Raw genomic sequence first — 19,490 nt, 5'->3', positions numbered from 1 at the left:
CAGATCTACTGGATGGTGTATGTCAGTCAGCCATGCCCAACACAACACTACCAGATCTCCTGGATGGTGTATGTCAGACAGCCATGCCCAACACAACAGTACCAGATCTCCTGGATGGTGTATGTCAGACAGCCATGCCCAACACAACAGTACCAGATCTCCTGGATGGTGTATGTCAGACAGCCATGCCCAACACAACACTACCAGATCTCCTGGATGGTGTATGTCAGACAACCACGCCCAGCACAACAGTACCAGATCCCCTGAATGGTGTATGTCAGACAACCACGCCCAGCATAACAGTACCAGATCTCCTGGATGGTGTATGTCAGACAACCACGCCCAGCACAACAGTACCAGATCCCCTGAATGGTGTATGTCAGACAACCATGCCCAACACAACAGTACCAGATCCCCTGAATGGTGTATGTCAGACAACCATGCCCAGCACAACAGTACCAGATCCCCTGGATGGTGTATGTCAGACAACCATGCCCAACACAACAGTACCAGATCCCCTGAATGGTGTATGTCAGACAACCATGCCCAGCACAACAGTACCAGATCCCCTGAATGGTGTATGTCAGACAACCATGCCCAACACAACAGTACCAGATCCCCTGAATGGTGTATGTCAGACAACCATGCCCAACACAACAGTACCAGATCCCCTGGATGGTGTATGTCAGACAGCCATGCCCAACACAACAGTACCAGATCTCCTGGATGGTGTATGTCAGACAGCCATGCCCAACACAACACTACCAGATCTCCTGGATGGTGTATGTCAGACAGCCATGCCCAACACAACAGTACCAGATCTCCTGGATGATGTATGTCAGACAACCATGCCCAGCACAACAGTACCAGATCTCCTGGATGGTGTATGTCAGACAGCCACGCCCAGCATAACAGTACCAGATCCCTGAATGGTGTATGTCAGACAACCACGCCCAGCATAACAGTACCAGATCTCCTGAATGGTGTATGTCAGACAACCACGCCCAGCATAACAGTACCAGATCTCCTGAATGGTGTATGTCAGACAACCACGCCCAGCATAACAGTACCAGATCTCCTGAATGGTGTATGTCAGACAACCACGCCCAGCATAACAGTACCAGATCTCCTGGATGGTGTATGTCAGACAGCCACGCCCAGCATAACAGTACCAGATCCCCTGAATGGTGTATGTCAGACAACCACGCCCAGCATAACAGTACCAGATCCCCTGAATGGTGTATGTCAGACAACCACGCCCAGCATAACAGTACCAGATCTCCTGAATGGTGTATGTCAGACAACCACGCCCAGCATAACAGTACCAGATCTCCTGAATGGTGTATGTCAGACAACCACGCCCAGCATAACAGTACCAGATCTCCTGGATGATGTATGTCAGACAACCACGCCCAGCATAACAGTACCAGATCTCCTGGATGGTGTATGTCAGACAGCCACGCCCAGCACAACAGTACCAGATCTCCTGAATGGTGTATGTCAGACAACCATGCCCAACACAACAGTACCAGATCTCCTGGATGGTGTATGTCAGACAGCCACGCCCAGCACAACAGTACCAGATCTCCTGAATGGTGTATGTCAGACAACCACGCCCAGCATAACAGTATGAGATCCCCTGAATGGTGTATGTCAGACAACCACGCCCAGCATAACAGTACCAGATCTCCTGAATGGTGTATGTCAGACAACCATGCCCAGCACAACAGTATGAGATCCCCTGAATGGTGTATGTCAGACAACCATGCCCAGCACAACAGTACCAGATCTCCTGAATGGTGTATGTCAGACAGCCATGCCCAGCACAACACTACCAGATCTCCTGGATGGTGTGTGACGCTGTCTCAGAAACGGCCTCTTAGAATGTATTGATCGTTGAAACATGTTTTACTAGTCTTGCATTAAAATGTGGATTCACAAAAGAAAGAAAGTACTGTATGTTAAACATCAATATATTGTCTGTAATGTTCGAAATGTATAGAACTGTCAAGTCTGCCTACCACGCCAGTCCTTGTCTTGAGGTCCCTCGTTAGTGTTAGAACACGGAACTGCACTGAAAAATAAATCAATAATTAGAAAGAACATCCTGGAAAATGACATAACAAGAACCTAATTTTCCGAATCGTCGGGAGAAATTCCGTAATTAGAGGCGAAAATTATGTTTCATGCCTTCCTTATCAAATCCGTCTGACAGGGGCACATCATTTATCGCCCATTATCTGGTGCACTGTGTCATCGAGTGTGTTGCCGATCGTTTAAGTCGGCATTTTGTCCTTTGTTGTGAGCATATAGATTTAACAACACGTACGAGTGGCTCATTCATAAACCAGAGTACATGTGTATGAAAACAGCTACAGGAATGCAAGTTGTAGTGCATATAATTGCATATTATTAATAAGCAGGTACTTGCACACCATAAACCCGACCCACACACATCTTTTCATCCCAAATAACCCTACACAGACATCCCTACACCCCACATAACCCTACAAAGACATCTCTACACCCCACATAACCCTACACAGACATCTCTACATGCCACATAAACCCTACACACACACATCTATACACCTCACATAAACATCCGACTCCATGTCCCAGACACTTGCAGAAAAAGAAACTAAATGCCCCGTCGAAACCACTCCATCTCACACCGCCACCAGCCTCTTCAAACACAATACAGCAATTTGTTGAAAACTCTTCCTAATTACCTAATGGAATCTAGTGATGACAACATTCACACGCCACAGGATAACCCGATAAAGTTCTAATATTTGAAAATAAAGAATCCCACACCGAACGGTTACTGTGAAACCAGTGATGAAACAGAGCTGAAACTGCCGAGTTCCCGCAGCGGGTAATATATAGCCCGACTATCACCACAGGAGACGCGAAGGACTTGTGTTACTGATCACTTCATTTAGACAAGTGGTTTTAGATGTAGGCTTGCCGTACGGTGTGAGAAGTTTAGAACCCCACAGAGGCTTTTAACACGTAGATAGACAATCTGAATGATAGATCGAAAGGTCAAGCCTCGCCCCATCTGAGATGCAGGATGCATGGAATTACGATGATGTAGTGCCTAGTTTCTGTGCACATTTTTACTTGTGCGGTGATTTGTTGCAACAATACAATACACAATAACTCTTTAGGTCAGGAGCCAATACGGACTGGAGATGATGGCTTATAGTTTCTATACCAGCATTTAAGGGTCGGGTATAAGCTACTGGGTAAAGTGTTCGGTCACCACGATGGAGCGAGTTCGAGTCACATCGTAGAAGCAAAATGAAGGTTGTCAGGGAAGTCCCCATGATATAGCCAGCACAAATGTCTTCCCCAGCACACACTGAACGACAAGCATTACATCGAGCACTCACATATCACCTACACATCATGTCTGTCACCTCTGTTATTTGGATACAGTTATCAACGCCTTCAAACCGCCAAGATCGATTGAGGCAAAGTGCATGGAATGACACGAGGTCTTCAAACAGTCCTGGGCCTCCTTTCACAAAGCACTAAGGTGATCGTAAGTCACTAAGGTAACCTTAGTGCAATGTTAAAGAATGGGAGTTAAGGTTAACCTTAGTAAAGTTTGTTTCGTGAAGGAGCCCCAGATCGTGCTCCTTCAATTCTACACGCCACGCCACGCCACGCCACGCCACGCCACGCCACGCCACGCCACATTCCAGGAGGTAATTAACGTCTTCAGGCCGAGTCACGTTGGCCGCTACTTTCCTTCTGACATGTCCTTATGTAGCGAACTAACAATCTGTCACTATTTCAGTACGAATAGTTCAAAAAGTATGCGACTATGCGATGTGAAACTCATTGATCTCCGAATTGACACAGGTCAGGGTGCATTTCTCTCCAAATATGGAGTCACTTTCTATAAGCGGGCTATCATTGCCAGGATGTCAACGTTTTGTTGAAGTATGAGAATCAAGGATTCTAATTTATTTGATGTTTTCGTCCTATTTTCATGTATAAAGTTGTGAATTGTAGGGACTAAAATGCAATGTAAGAGTGAAAAATCGATCAATGCTCTTTCCCCCGCAGGCCAATCACTCATGGTAATCGGTGCGCCTAGAACAATCCATCTCATCACTCAGCTTGATTTCTTACAAGAACACGAGAAAGAAGGGAAATATCTCCTGCCGTTCACTGTCGGGTCATTAGTAGAAGCAGTTTTAGGGGCGATAGTGGAGAACTGCGTATGTCACCCGCAGTGGTCGTTGTCGTCATCTTCACCGTCGTCGTCATCACTGTCACTATCATTATCACCATCAAATGTATGTATGTATGTATGTATGTATGTATGTATGTATGTATGTATGTATGTATGTATGTATGTATGTATGTATGTATGTATGTATGTATGTATGTATGTATGTATGTATGTATGTATGTATGCGTGTATATATCTGTCTGTCTGTCTGTGTGTGCGTGCGTGCGTGCGTGCGTGCGTGTGTTAAAGCCCTCAAATTGATATATAACATTTTATTGCTTGAGTAATTGACTAAGTGAGTATTTATGTTCATACGTAATTCACTGTAATATTCAACCACTACGGGGGTGTAACATATCAAATATCAATTCATCTCTCTTAGAACGACAGGATTTTGCTCTCACTAATGGAATGCAGGCTGTGAGGCAAGAGATTACGAGCAGGGGTTAATGATTTCTCAAGTCAACTGATGACTTTGTTCTTCGACATGGAAACCTTCGTGCCAACACTTCCAAACTACACTGACGTGTCCGCGAACACAGCTGAAGGCTGTTTAATCCGCCCTGTCACGTTCAACCGTGGAAGCCGCCATTCAGGTTGTGTTTTTGGAGCTGAGTGAAATGAGGTTTTACAGCATGTTCATTGTTTCAATAGCTTCGTGTGTGCACGTGTGAGCGCGTTGCTGACTGTACTACACGGGGATTATGCCGGTTTGATAACGGTAGCCCGACAGGGATTCATTGTTAGAGTCACTCAGGCAAATATTCTGACTCAAAGCCGACAAGTATATTTCCGAGCGGCCCGTTAACAAGCACCATCTTTTGACTGTTTAGTAAGACGCTGTCAGGAGATCGAACCTAGGCCATCCTCCACCTGGTAATACATTCCCCATCGTATAAAGGTCACTTTGTATCCAGTTTGATCTAGTGACTATATGGGTTCATGGGTCAAGTTGTGTTTCGCACAACGTCAGAGACAAAACTGTTTGAATTCACATCCTTCAAATAAAATGGGAAATATACTGAGCATTGGATAATATCTTCCTGCCAGTACTGGCTCCAAATGGGAGAACAGGTGCGTGTGCTGGACGGGAAAAGATGCGTGTGTTGGGCGGGGAAAGATGAGTGTGTTGGGCGGGGAAAGATGCGTGTGTTGGGCGGGGAAAGATTTGTGTGTTGGGCGGGGAAAGATGCGTGTGTTGGGCGGGGAAAGATGCGTGTGCTGGGCGGGGAAAGATGCGTGTGTTGGGCGGGGAAAGATGCGTGTGTTGGGCGGGGAAAGATGCGTGTGTTGGGCGGGGAAAGATGCGTGTGCTGGGCGGGGAAAGATGCGTGTGTTGGACGGGGAAAGATGCGTGTGCTGGACGGAGAAAGATGCGTGTGCTGGGCGGGGAAAGATGCGTGTGTTGGGCGGGGAAAGATGCGTGTGTTGGGCGGGGAAAGATGCGTGTGTTGGGCGGGGAAAGATGCGTGTGCTGGACGGGAAAAGATTCGTGTGTTGGGCGGGGAAAGATGCGTGTGTTGGACGGAGAAAGATGCGTGATGTGTTGGGCGGGGAAAGATGCGTGTGCTGGACGGAGAAAGATGCGTGTGTTGGGCGGGGAAAGATGCGTGTGCTGGGCGGGGAAAGATGCGTCTGTTGGGCGGGGAAAGATGCGTGTGCTGGAACGGGGAAAAGATGCGTGCTGGACGGAGAAAGATGCGTGTGCTGGGCGGGGAAAGATGCGTGTGCTGGGCGGGGAAAAGATGCGTGTGCTGGACGGAGAAAGATGCGTGTGCTGGGCGGGGAAAGATGCGTGTGCTGGGCGGAGAAAGATGCGTGTGCTGGGCGGGGAAAGATGCGTGTGCTGGACGGGGAAAAGATGCGTGTGCTGGGCGGGGAAAGATGCGTGTGTTGGGCGGGGAAAGATGCGTGTGCTGGGCGGGGAAAGATGCGTGTGTTGGGCGGGGAAAGATGCGTGTGCTGGGCGGGGAAAAGATGCGTGTGTTGGGCGGGGAAAGATGCGTGTGCTGGACGGGGAAAGATGCGTGTGCTGGACGGAGAAAGATGCGTGTGTTGGGCGGGGAAAGATGCGTGTGTTGGACGGGGAAAGATGCGTGTGCTGGACGGAGAAAGATGCGTGTGGGACGGGGAAAGATGCGTGTGTTGGGCGGGGAAAGATGCGTGTGCTGGACGGAGAAAGATGCGTGGGGCGGAGAAAGATGCGTGTGTGTTGGGCGGGGAAAGATGCGTGTGCTGGACGGAGAAAGATGCGTGTGCTGGACGGGGAAAGATGCGTGCTTGGACGGGGAAAGATGCGTGTGCTGGACGGGGAAAATGCGTGTGCTGGGACGGATGCGTGCTGGGCGGAGAAAGATGCGTGTGCTGGACGGGGAAAGATGCGTGTGTTGGGCGGAGAAAGATGCGTGTGCTGGACGGAGAAAGATGCGTGTGTTGGGCGGGGAAAGATGCGTGTGCTGGGCGGAGAAAGATGCGTGTGCTGGACGGAGAAAGATGCGTGTGCTGGACGGAGAAAGATGCGTGTGTTGGGCGGGGAAAGATGCGTGTGCTGGGCGGGGAAAGATGCGTGTGCTGGACGGAAAAAGATGCGTGTGCTGGACGGGGAAAGATGCGTGTGTTGGACGGGGAAAGATGCGTGTGCTGGACGGGGAAAGATGCGTGTGTTGGGCGGGGAAGGATGCGTGTGCTGGACGGAGAAAGATGCGTGTGCTGGACGGAGAAAGATGCGTGTGCTGGACGGGGAAAGATGCGTGTGTTGGGCGGCGAAAGATGCGTCTACTGGACGGGGAAAGATGCGTGTGTTGGCCGGGGAAGGATGCGTGTGCTGGACGGAGAAAGATGCGTGTGTTGGACGGAGAAAGATGCGTCTACTGGACGGAGAAAGATGCGTGTATTGGGCGGGGAAAGATGCGTGTGCTGGGCGGGGAAAGATGCGTGTGCTGGACGGAGAAAGATGCGTGTACTGGACGGGGAAAGATGCGTGTGTTGGGCGGGGAAAGATGGGTGTGTTGGCCGGGGAAGGATGCGTGTGCTGGACGGAGAAAGATGCGTGTGCTGGACGGAGAAAGATGCGTCTACTGGACAGAGAAAGATGCGTGTGTTGGGTGGGGAAAGATGCGTGTGTTGGGCGGGGAAAGATGCGTGTGCTGGACGGAGAAAGATGCGTGTGCTGGACGCAGAAAGATGCGTGTGTTGGGCGGGGAAAGATGCGTGTACTGGACGGAGAAAGATTCGTGTGCTGGACGGAGAAAGATTCGTGTGCTGGACGGAGAAAGATGCGTGTGCTGGACGGAGAAAGATTCGTGTGCTGGACGGGAAAGATTCGTGTGCTGGACGGGGAAAGATGTGTGTACTGGACGGGAAAAGATGCGTGTGTTAGACGGGGAAAGATTCGTGTGTTGGGCGGGGAAAGATGCGTGTGTTGGGTTGGGAAAGATGCGTGTGCTGGACGGAGAAAGATGCGTGTGTTGAGCGGGGAAAAATGCGTGTGTTGGGCGGGGAAAGATGCGTGTGCTGGACGGAGAAAGATGCGTGTGCTGGGCGGGGAAAGATGCGTGCGTTGGGCGGGGAAAGATGCGTGTGTTGGGCGGGGAAAGATGCGTGTGCTGGACGGAGAAAGATGCGTGTACTGGACGGGGAAAGATGCGTGTGTTGGACGGGGAAAGATGGGTGTGTTGGGCAGGGAAGGATGCGTGTGTTGGCCGGGGAAGGATGCGTGTGCTGGACGGAGAAAGATGCGTGTGCTGGACGGAGAAAGATGCGTGTATTGGGCGGGGAAAGATGCGTGTGCTGGACGGGGAAAGATGCGTGTGCTGGACGGAGAGAGATGCGTGTGCTGGACTGAAAAAGATGCGTGTGTTGGGCGGGGAAAGATGCGTGTGTTGGGCGGGGAAGGATGCGTGCTGGGCGGGGAAAAGATGCGTGTGCTGGACGGAGAGAGATGCGTGTGCTGGACTGAGAAAGATGCGTGTGTTGGGCGGGGAAAAGATGCGTGTGCTGGACTGAGAAAGATGCGTGTGTTGGGCGGGGAAAGATGCGTGTGCTGGACGGGGAAAGATTCGTGTGCTGGACGGAGAAAGATGCGTGTGCTGGACGGGGAAAGATGCGTGTGTTGGGCGGGGAAAGATGTGTGTGTTGGGCAGGGAAGGATGCGTGTGCTGGGCGGGGAAGGATGCGTGTGCTGGACGGAGAAAGATGCGTGTACTGGGCGGGGAAGGATGCGTGTGCTGGACGGAGAAAAGATGCGTGTGTGGGCGGGGGAGAAAGATGCGTGTGTTGGGCGGGGAAAGATGCGTTTGTTGGGCGGGGAAGGATGCGTGTGTTGGGCAGGGAAGGATGCGTGTGTTGGGCGGAGAAAGATGCGTGTGCTGGACGGAGAAAGATGCGTGTACTGGACGGGGAAAGATGCGTGTGTTGGGCGGGGAAAGATGCGTGTGCTGGACGGAGAAAGATGCGTGTGCTGGGCGGAGAAAGATGCGTGTGCTGGGCGGAGAAAGATGCGTGTGTTGGGCGGGGAAGGATGCGTGTGCTGGACGGAGAAAGATACGTGTGCTGGACGGAGAAAGATGCGTGTGTTGGGCGGGGAAGGATGCGTGTGCTGGGCGGAGAAAGATGCGTGTGCTGGGCGGGGAAGGATGCGTGTGCTGGACGGAGAACGATGCGTGTGTTGGGCGGGGATAGATGCGTGTGCTGGACGGAGAAAGATGCGTGTGTTGGGCGGGGAAAAATGCGTTTGTTGGGCAGGGAAGGATGCGTGTGCTGGGCGGGGAAAGATGCGTTTGTTGGGCGGAGAAAGATGCGTGTGTTGGACGGAGAAAGATGCGTGTGCTGGGCGGGGAAGGATGCGTGTGCTGGACGGGGAAAGATGCGTATGCTGGACGGAGAAAGATGCGTGTGTTGGACGGAGAAAGATGCGTGTGCTGGGCGGGGAAGGATGCGTGTGCTGGACGGAGAACGATGCGTGTGGGCAGAGAATGATGCGGGACGGAGAAAAGATGCGTGTGCTGGGCGGGGAAGGATGCGTGTGCTGGACGGAGAAAGATGCGTGTGTTGGGCGGGGAAAAATGCGTTTGTTGGGCGTGTGCGTGTGCTGGGCGGGGAAAGATGCGTTTGTTGGGCGGGGAAGCGTGTGTTGGGCGGGGAAAGATGCGTGTGTTGGGCGGGGAAGGATGCGTGTACTGGGCGGAGAAGGATGCGTGTACTGGGCGGAGAAAGATGCGTGTGTTGGGCGGAGAAAGATGCGTGTGCTGGGCGGGGAAGGATGCGTGTGCTGGACGGAGAAAGATGCGTGTGTTGGGCGGGAAAGATGCGTGTGCTGGACGGAGAAAGATGCGTGTGCTGGGCGGGGAAGGATGCGTGTGCTGGACGGGGAAAGATGCGTGTGCTGGACGGAGAAAGATGCGTGTGTTGGGCGGGGAAAGATGCGTTTGTTGGGCGGGGAAGGATGCGTGTGCTGGGCGGGGAAAGATGCGTTTGTTGGGCGGGGAAGGATGCGTGTGCTGGGCGGGGAAAGATGCGTGTGTTGGGCGGGGAAAGATGCGTGTGTTGGGCGGGGAAAGATGGGTGTGTTGGGCGGGGAAAGATGTGTGTTGGGCGGGGAAAAAGATGAATGTGTTGGGCGGGGAAAGATGCGTGTGTTGGCCGGGGAAAGATGGGTGTGCTGGACGGGGAAAGATGCGTGTGTTGGGCGGGGAAAGATGGGTGTGTTGGCCGGGGAAAGATGCGTGTACTGGACGGGGAAAGATTCGTGTGTTGGGCGGGGAAAGATGCGCGTGCTGGACGGGGAAAGATGCGTGTGCTGGGCGGGGAAAGATGCGCGTGCTGGACGGAGAAAGATGAATGTGCTGGACGGAAAAGATATGTGTGCTGGGCGGTGAAAAATGTGTTTTTGGGGATGGGGTGTAAGGTAGGGGTGGGATATTGGTTAAGTGAAGCTACAAACATAAAATTCATTTCTATTAGTCCCATTAAACCAATTTAGAGATGGTAATTATTTTATTGTTGAGAAACTGAAAATGCATAAGCAACAGGTGGCCTCGAAACATTTACGTACCTACGTTCATCCAGATCATCTTGAATTGTTTAAAAATATACATATAGAAACGTTCACAATGTTCAACACCACTGACTTCAGAATAAATTTGAAAATGTATATGAAAAATTATACTTGCGTATACTTACGTATAATTTTTAAATCTAATTAAAAACGATTCTGATTGAGAACAAGGTTCCATTAGGTGTGTTGCAGGTCACGCTGGCACGTTTATGTTACCATACATACTGATACACTGACTAGTGCAGGACAGACGTCATGCGATCTATATATTGATAACCCGAAACATAGATTTAATGTACCCCCCAGACACATTAACGCCAGTATCAGAATATACACTTAACCGAAATAAGGCAGCATGCTGTTCCTGCCAGTAGTATAACACGTAGCAATATGTAGGCTGTGCCTCGCGGATAGGACATAGCAGATCACTCAAACATTCTGAACTTTCGTGACATTTAGGCAATCGATATAGCTCCTTAAACACCATTACATGACTGTCCTCAAAGGCATTTGACAACACATTGAAAATAATAATATATTTTCTATTTAGATATTCGATGAATCACATCTGGGGTCTGTTGTTTCACGCTATATATGCACCATACCTGAGTTAGACGCGAGTACCTGAGACGTCCCAGCCTTTGTACACGAAAGACCTCAGATGGTTATGGTATGGTCGATACAAGAAAATCATTACTGAGAACACCAGAAGAGTGAGAGAGTTGTCTTGTACCACGTTTCGACGACATTTGTACACACACACGCGACGTATGTTGTACCCACGCAGAAGAAAGCATGTCTAAGAGCAAAAGCAACGGAACTCTGTCGATAAGCAAAAGAAATCTCTATAAAATCAGAGTCTTTCGAGAGTATCCTGACTCGCCAGGTACTTCCGTCACATGGAAAGGTAAGGCACGTGTTGACAAGGAAGCTCGTTAGGAAACTAATTAAGAAAGGTAATGTCATGTAACATGTAATTTCATGTAAGTTTGAGTCAGGAGTGGAAATGTCTTCTAAATGCATAGGTTCAATTATTGAGAAAGCTGGCCTTGAATCCTGCAGCCCGGAGCAAGGGTCGTTTGAGTCTTCGTCTAGCATGCTCGATTCTAGCTCCAGGGTGTGAAGTATGGACACCCAAGGTGTGAGATACTGGGATATTGCCCAACATAAAAGGGACGGTTGACTGTTGGAAAGTTGAAATCATTCCTTTTGTCTTTTTGCTATCCACGAATAGCTGAAGTATTACCGATGCGGCTTAAAGCAACATTTGCTCACTCTCTCCCTTGATCACTCACTTGCTAGTTAATATACTTTTTTACGTGTTCGTCATTACTTACAACAAAGTGTCATCACTTACCCAGTGTTCCATCGTAAGTCAGTCGTACGTTACAGTCACGCTATGTCACTGACAGGGGACAATCTGAAGCTGGATCGAACAGCATCAGATTAGAGCTGCCATTCCGGTGACAAGCGGTGACAATAAGTGTCCAGTTAATGTCATATAACGCCAAGACCACGAGGTTATTCCCGGTCGAACACGTGTCATGATTAAACATGAAAGCTCCCCATTCACAGAAACCTACATGACAATCACATCTATAATGGTTCGTTAAGCGCAGTGGCGTCGGTGGGTTGGGACGCCTCCCGTTGCATCACTACAGGTCGACAATAACTAAATAAATGATCCCTGCCAGCCACTGAGACCACCCAATCAACATTGTAGCCGGTCCTCACTACAGGGTTTGGGGTGCTACCTTTGAATCACTACGGGGAGACAAACACAGGGTACAGTTACCCTAGTTCTCCCCGTTTTCCCCACGAGACATGACAATCAAAGATGCCCTGGAATGTCCCCGGGGAGTCAGCCAGGTATTAATCTGCCCTTGAATCCTCGCAAGTAAACAAGTACACAGTGTTTGTTGGTAACCTATGACGTCCCAGGATGTCTTTGGGAACCCGGAACTAAGCAACATTTCTATCAAACTAAATGCTAAATTCACACAATCCTTCGTCTTCAGCTTTCAGTATTGATGATTGCATGTCGGTATGTCCGCCATAGCTACTGCTTCTTCCCAGACCTACTTATAAAAGATCATCGCCAAACCAAAAGGAAATATTTTGAAATAGGACTAATTACTAACTCAGCTCCTCTGTTAATATTTGTTGCAGATTTCATATTACTTGGGTAACTCCAGAATTCTCGAGGAGTGAGATGTTTGTCTTCCTTGTACACATTATCAGTAATCCCTATTAGGCATTTTAGACGACAAGACGCCCGGTGAGATGGAAATAATTGAAGATTATAATAAAAAAATACTTCATTACCAATTCATGTACTTGTATTTTCTCCTGTAGTTATCCAAATTAAATTACTATCGATTTCAAGTTTTGGAGAGCCGTGAAATATCTGTTACACTCATGTAAATGAATTCTTGCAGGAAATTTTTTTGGTGGGCCGTGAAATATTTGTTACACTCGTGTAAATTAATTCTTGTAGGAAAGTGATCTTAAGATTCCTCAAATACAAGAATTTGTATAGTTATAGTTTTGCTGCCGGGGGCTACCGGGAATTTATAGTGTTGCTTTCAAACCTGACCCCAAATGTGTTGTTAAAAAAGAAAGAATTACTTCCCAAACCCATAAGCATCTGGCTCCCTTTCAATTTAAATGGAGGGGCGGTGGGGTAGCCTAGTGGTTAAAGCGTTGGCTCGTCACGCCGAAGACCCGGGTTCGAATCCCCACATGGGTACAATGTGTGAAGCCCATTTCTGGTGATGTTGCTGGAATATTGCTAAATGCGGCGTAAAACCAAACTCAGTCAGTCGGTCAATTTAAATGGGCTTGTTTGTTACTATTAAACTCTATTATATTCAGAGACTAAGCATTAGTCCACCGGCAGGGCAGGACATGCCTACACTCTTAGCGAACCCCTGGTGTCGGTTATCCATTCATATAGGTTTCACAGCTATCTTTTCCTCAGTGGTTAAAGCGTTCGCTCGTAACGCCGAAGACCCAGGTTCGATCCCCCCACATAGGTACAATGCATGAAGCCCATTTCTGGTGTGCCCCGCCGTGATATTGCTGGAATATTGCTAAAAGCGGCGTAAGCTTATACTCACTCAGTCACTTTACACCAAACGGAACTTGTTTCTGAGGATAGTCAAGACTGGGCATGTCTTTGTACTTACGTTCTATATTTGTACACGTCAGATCTCACACAGTGCATTGCTGTTTCTCTCCACTAAATGAGTCACCGTTTGTAAACACCAATGTGCTTATACCTTAGTTACACGTCATTGTGTAAATCTACTGAAATAGCGAAAGACCATATTCCATGAAGACATGTTCAATGTACAAACGTCAGTTGTGAAGTGCCACACACTGCAAGCAAAAAAACCAAAACATGCGATCAGCGGTCAGAAGGAGCAAACTGAGAGCATATGACCAAACGCAGAATAACAGAAACAAATTCGTTGTTAAAAAAGACAACCTGCACGGTGTCTTCACGGTTTTCAAGGGAAGATTGTTGAACTCTAGAGTAAGTGCATTGCCGAGTTCCTGGAGTTACCGTAAGGACAGGGCGTAGTGAGAGAGCCATATGTGTAGCTCGTTCCACGTGTGTTTTTTGGAGCTGAAGTTTGGTCTTCTGCTCAAAGTAAGGTTCAGAAATCTTGGCCTTATGAGGTCGGGTGTTATCATCGTAGAGGATGACGTTTGGTCCGATTGATGGAGCATACGGTCTCACGTCAACCTCATCGTGTCTCGCTGTTGGAGATCGGTTCGGGAGATGGGTTCCACCAGCCTTACCGATCCCTCCCTAAAATATGAGTGATTGATATTCGGCAACGTTGAAATCCTGAAATGTTTTATCTTGTGTGAGTCACACTCGGGCACGACGATCTGTGTAGTCTAGACAGTATCTCCATTCATCAGTAAAAAGAACTGAATCCCGGCCCTGGTTTATCCAACTGATCTTAGGCCCGATCCAGATGTGCCTGCCTGTGATGTCGGGTGACTGGGATGCGAACACAGAGACCATAGACCAGTCTCCAAAAGACCATTACGCACTGCCTGATTAGAAACGTTCACGCCACTGGTGTCCAGTAGGTCTTTTCAAAGTGTCGTGGCAGTCATGAAGTATGAAGCTGTGTGGTAAAACGCTGTCGACAATCTGCATGTCGCTGGGTAAATGATCCAAACGTCTGGTATGGATTTTATGCCCTAATGACCACACTTTAGTTGACGAAAAAGACGTTTGCATTTTGTCACCGTGCTGAAACGTTTTAATCATGTTTATGCATCCGTCTAATAATTCTTCGGGCTACAAACACTGTCTTTGACGCTGAAGGGGCTCTAGTGAATTCTGTAGCAGCTAGGACTGTGCAATATTACCGGTAAACCGGTATATACCGGAACAGTATCTCGCGATACGATTATCGCGATATGGTTCAGATTCTGCAATATATTGGGTCATCCAGAGTTATCTCCCTTTGAAATTTCTGCCCTTGATTTCCATATCAACAAAAAGTGCTCTAAAAGTGCCAAATAAACTTTTATTTCTGTTGGTTCCATGTAAATGGAAGTGTCTTTATAAGTGGCTCCAAAAGTACCAATATTCTACCAAATGCTTGTATACAATAAAGTTTTGTGTTTTTGAATGGTTTCATATGTGACGTTTTGGAAGAATTAAGTGACCTAAAATGGACCAATCTATTAAGAAAAGCAAGATTTATGGATGTCAACTTCCTGTTGTGAATAACACAACGTTTCGGAGTGTATCCTTGCTCCTTCATCAGATCATGAAGGAGCATGCATACACTCCGAAATGTAGTGTTATTCACAATAAAGAATCCTTACATCTTACTTTTCTTACGCATTCAACTTCTAAATGCCGTTCAAAGATTTGACCAAGTTTTTATTTCGACTTTTTAGTAGAGCCTCGGCTCTGACTGACCATTTCACAATTCACATTTTTTTTTTTTTTTCATAATGGGACATATGTTATCTTATAAAGTCTCAGTAAAAGAAAATCACGCTTATATGTTGCTCTAATTGACTTTAGGAAACCATTTGATTCTATCAATAGAACACAACTGATCGACGTTCTTCGAAACATCAACCTGAGCGGGGAAATGCTTCACATCACTGAATCTATGTATTCACGAGTATCAGCTTCTGTTAGATGTAGTGGAGGGTCGTACACGCAAGTCTTTGGTGGTCTAGTTGGTCTCAAACAAGGATGTGTTCTTAGTCCTGTTCATAAATGGACTCGCTGATATGATATGACGGGAATGTAAAGGCGGAATACAGCTATACCCGGATCTATACAAACTATTACTGCTGTTGTTTGCAGTACGACGTAATCCTAATGTCTGACAGGAACAACGGTCGTTAGAAAGAGGTCATCATTCTGTCTACATTCCATGAAACATGGCGTCTATCAGTTAACCTGCAGAAGACAAAGGTAGTCTCTTATTAGAGATGGAGGAATCCTTAGACGTTGTGAAAAAAATGGTTTTACAACGACAAAGAGATCCAGCCAATATCAAGCTATAAATACCTTGGAATCATGCTAAGGAACTCCCCCTCCCTCTAACATTTATGTACAAAGTAAGTGACAACCCCCCCTGCATGTCATGTACAAAATCAGTTACCCCCTTCCCCCTTCCCAACTTCCCATAATTTTTAAGCAATTTTTAAATATATTTTTATGTACAAAATTGCTGATCCCCCTCTACTGCATGTGTTCAAAACTGATGACCCCCCTACCTCCCCAGAACAAACTGGGTGACCCCCTCCCTCACCCCCTAGCCATAAATTATGAATTGTCCCTAACACGTCCTCAATTCGTCAATTCGTACTTCACCTTGCAACTGAAGGCAAACATTCCTTACGTATAAAGTTTCAAGACCTATTTCAAGATATTCGACACCAAAGTAAGCCTATCCTGTTATAAGGAAGTGAAATATGGGGACACACACGAGTCGACGCAATTGAGAGAGTTCAATATCTAGCATGTAAACGCTACATTAGAATCGGTACAAACACACCAAATGCTATGGCCCTTGGAGAGTGTGGACGTCATCCTCTGTATGTGGATAGTGCCGTCAGATGCATCAAGTACTGGATCAGACTCGTTCATCTCCCGTCTCATCGACTACCACGCAAGGCATATGACATGTTGTATAATCTGGACAATGTAGGTCGACATACATGGTGTTCCGATGTTAGAACCCTACTACAAGATGTTGGAATGGGATATGCTTGTGCTTCACAAGATGTTGGTATCACGGAATATTTTGTTCATGACTTTAAACAGCGTTTAAAAGAAATCAATTCTCAACAGTCTTTAAACAACGTTTAGAAGATATCAATTCTCAACAGTGGCATGAAGATTTTTTAACCAGCAGTTCAAGATATGATATATACTAAACATACAAAATAACTCTTGATGCACTGCGATGAATATGAAGTCGAAGATCTCTATCATTTTACTTTGATATGCCCTTCCCTTGACACCATCAGGAAATCTTTCTACCAATTTATGTGATCAGGAACCCATCAGTACAGATGTTCTCAAAACTTATGTCAACAACTTCACACTCTGTGCTTACAAAATTTGATGACATTCGTTCATGTTGCATTTAAGAAGCGAAAATGATTGTATAATACCAGCCATATTATTGTACTATGGCCACACATGCATTATGGAAATAAACAAATTTTTAAATTTTGTAGGACTGTGTAATGACATTCTAGTCAAGGATCTTAGTTATTGTAGGTCACAGCTCAAGTAGTTCACCCAAATCAAGTTTTTGTATCCTTCTGCAATAGTTCACGTAAACACATGTTTATATTGGAGTTGAATCTGAATGAATCACTGACATACAGTAACAATAATTACATACTGCATTGAAGTGCATTCTGTTGAACCAAACAACACTGCCCATGAACATCATGTTATGCTATTACTTTTATTATTATTAAATCTTTGTTGCAATACTTCAAGTAAACATTCCACATTAAGGCTCTATATCATTTCACTTATCTGTAAATCATTGGCACACAGCCATACAAAATGGGGACGGGGAGCCTGAAAGTATGGTGTAACAGCAACTAAAACGATGATGTCGCACACAGCTATTATGAATTTATGATGTACGCACTTGGACAGAAACCTTCCAGTCAATATATCACAATATGTATTGCAATATCTCTTAAATATAAGGATCAGGGCAATATTCTGCTATAGTAGCAGCTAAGGCTGTTGCGCTCTCTGATAATGATGTCCAACGATTCTGTAGGGATCCATCCAAAGGTTTTCAACCACGTCGTGCATATGGCGGTTACGACAGCATGTCCTGTGTGTTCGTTATGAAATTGGGGTTAAATAGGGCTTACCCAATCATTGTGTACCGGGGTGTTCCATGCTATATTTGTTCGGATCAGTATATTTTATTGTGTTTTCTCTTACCTCTCTGGCCAGGCTTGTATATTGGCTTATCCGTCTGAACCAGGGTGATGAGATTTTCTGTCTTCACTTCAACTTCTGTTGTTCCTGTCACCTCGATGGTGGAGGTGTCGTTACGGAGGAGAACGTCGTATTCACCCGTCTCCGTAGGAACCTTGAACTTCAAACACTGACTATAAGCTGAAAAAAGATTGAAACGATGTCAATCCTAACTAGCAATGGAAACATACCGCCTACGGGTTGGGTGATTGAGTGAGTATGGTGTTACTTGGCTTTCAGCAACATTTCAGCAATGTCCCAGCAGGGAGACCAGAAATGGGCTACAGACATTGTTCCCAATTAGAAAATCGAACACGGGCCTGCGGTGTAAAGTGCACGTCCTAAATAATATGCACCATCACTCAGTCATTGACATTACATGGCAGCATGTCAATTCATGGATGATTTACGTAAAAGGATTGACATGTCACACCGTAAAGAGAACTATCTGTTGTAGAACTATTTCTTCTAATCAAAGGCTTCCGAAATGAAATCCATTTATTATAATTATATTTTATGAATTCTATATAAAAAAAGAAAATTTACTCATGGCGATTCATAAAAACGAGGAAGCAAACACGATAGAATTCTAAATGAGCTCACTAATGATTACATTCCAACTCAACTCCTGACATTGTGATATTTTACTGCATGACTGCATTATGACACAGTATTGATCGAAGAATTCTCCCACTAATCGCCCTGGGATAATGTCATCTTGGTAAATACCGCCCCAACAATGCTACAGCCATTCCAACAAGAAAATGTACTCACATTCTGTGATCTCATATTCAAAGTCATGTTCTTCCTGGGTTTCCTTGTGTGTCAGGCGCAGCGTGAAGGCGAAGACAGGGTCATCAACGTCATGCAACGTCACACAGAACGTCTCCTCCCCCAGCCCTCAGTGTGCGTGGTAAGGTCAGGATGTAACCCCTGGAGGAAAGAAAGAGTCAATCACAGCTTGCACCAAATAATGGGAAGAAACATGAATGCTTTATAAATATGGGATAGCTCACTTCAGGCTTTTTCTGCAGTGCAGAAACTACTTTTTCATTTATAAGTGATTGTAATTCTACGATCTAACGTCATATGTCTGGAAGGATGCCAAAAGTAGGGTTGCGCTTCAATGTATTACATTAACTTACAATATGAACTGTACTGTACATTACAATGTCACGACACCCGATTATAGGATGTATGAGTCTGTGTTTATTAAACGCTACGACACTGTTCTATCGTCAGACTTGCAATGCGTTATGACAAGCTAACAGCACTGTGACTAAGGATCGGTATTGCAGAGAATTTTTATATTGCGATATATTGCGATGCGAAAAATACTACTTATAATCGAGTTAATGCTTGATTTATAAAGCAAAAACGCAACAAAATCACTATGCATGATTAAGCTTAAACAGAAACTTTTAATCATGACAAAATATAAATGTAAATAATGTTTGGCAAAAATGAAACAAGGAAAAGAACAATTTAACATTAACACAGTGATTACTAGTTTAATTTGAACTAGTTTCTCCACTCTCAAAAAAAAGCCCTGAGATTTTAGACACAGCAACTTGACATATCAGACTGGTCATTAATGAGTAAATATTTAAAACTTTCAGATCCAAAACCTTACGAAACACTTGAACAAAAATTAAGAACACAACATCAAACCGAAC

At 46.3% G+C, this 19,490-nt stretch overlaps 1 protein-coding gene across 1 annotated transcript in view; it reads right to left on the bottom strand.

Annotated features, from left to right (window-relative positions):
• Positions 1-18,449, bottom strand: part of LOC124271532 (alpha-1-macroglobulin-like) — a 58,412-nt gene extending 39,963 nt beyond the window's left edge. Inside the window, 3 exon segments of the mRNA XM_046706674.1 lie at positions 2,022-2,074; positions 17,779-17,955; positions 18,428-18,449. Coding sequence (XP_046562630.1) covers positions 2,022-2,074; positions 17,779-17,955; positions 18,428-18,449 — 252 coding nt within the window.
• Between the last annotated feature and the right edge of the window lie 1,041 nt (positions 18,450-19,490).

Source organism: Haliotis rubra, unplaced genomic scaffold (assembly GCF_003918875.1).
Source record: "Haliotis rubra isolate DU_JTF1 unplaced genomic scaffold, ASM391887v1 Scf161, whole genome shotgun sequence".
NCBI lineage: Eukaryota > Metazoa > Mollusca > Gastropoda > Lepetellida > Haliotidae > Haliotis > Haliotis rubra.
The sequence above is the reverse complement of the archived record's forward strand: the minus strand, read 5'-3'. Positions and strand labels throughout refer to the sequence as shown.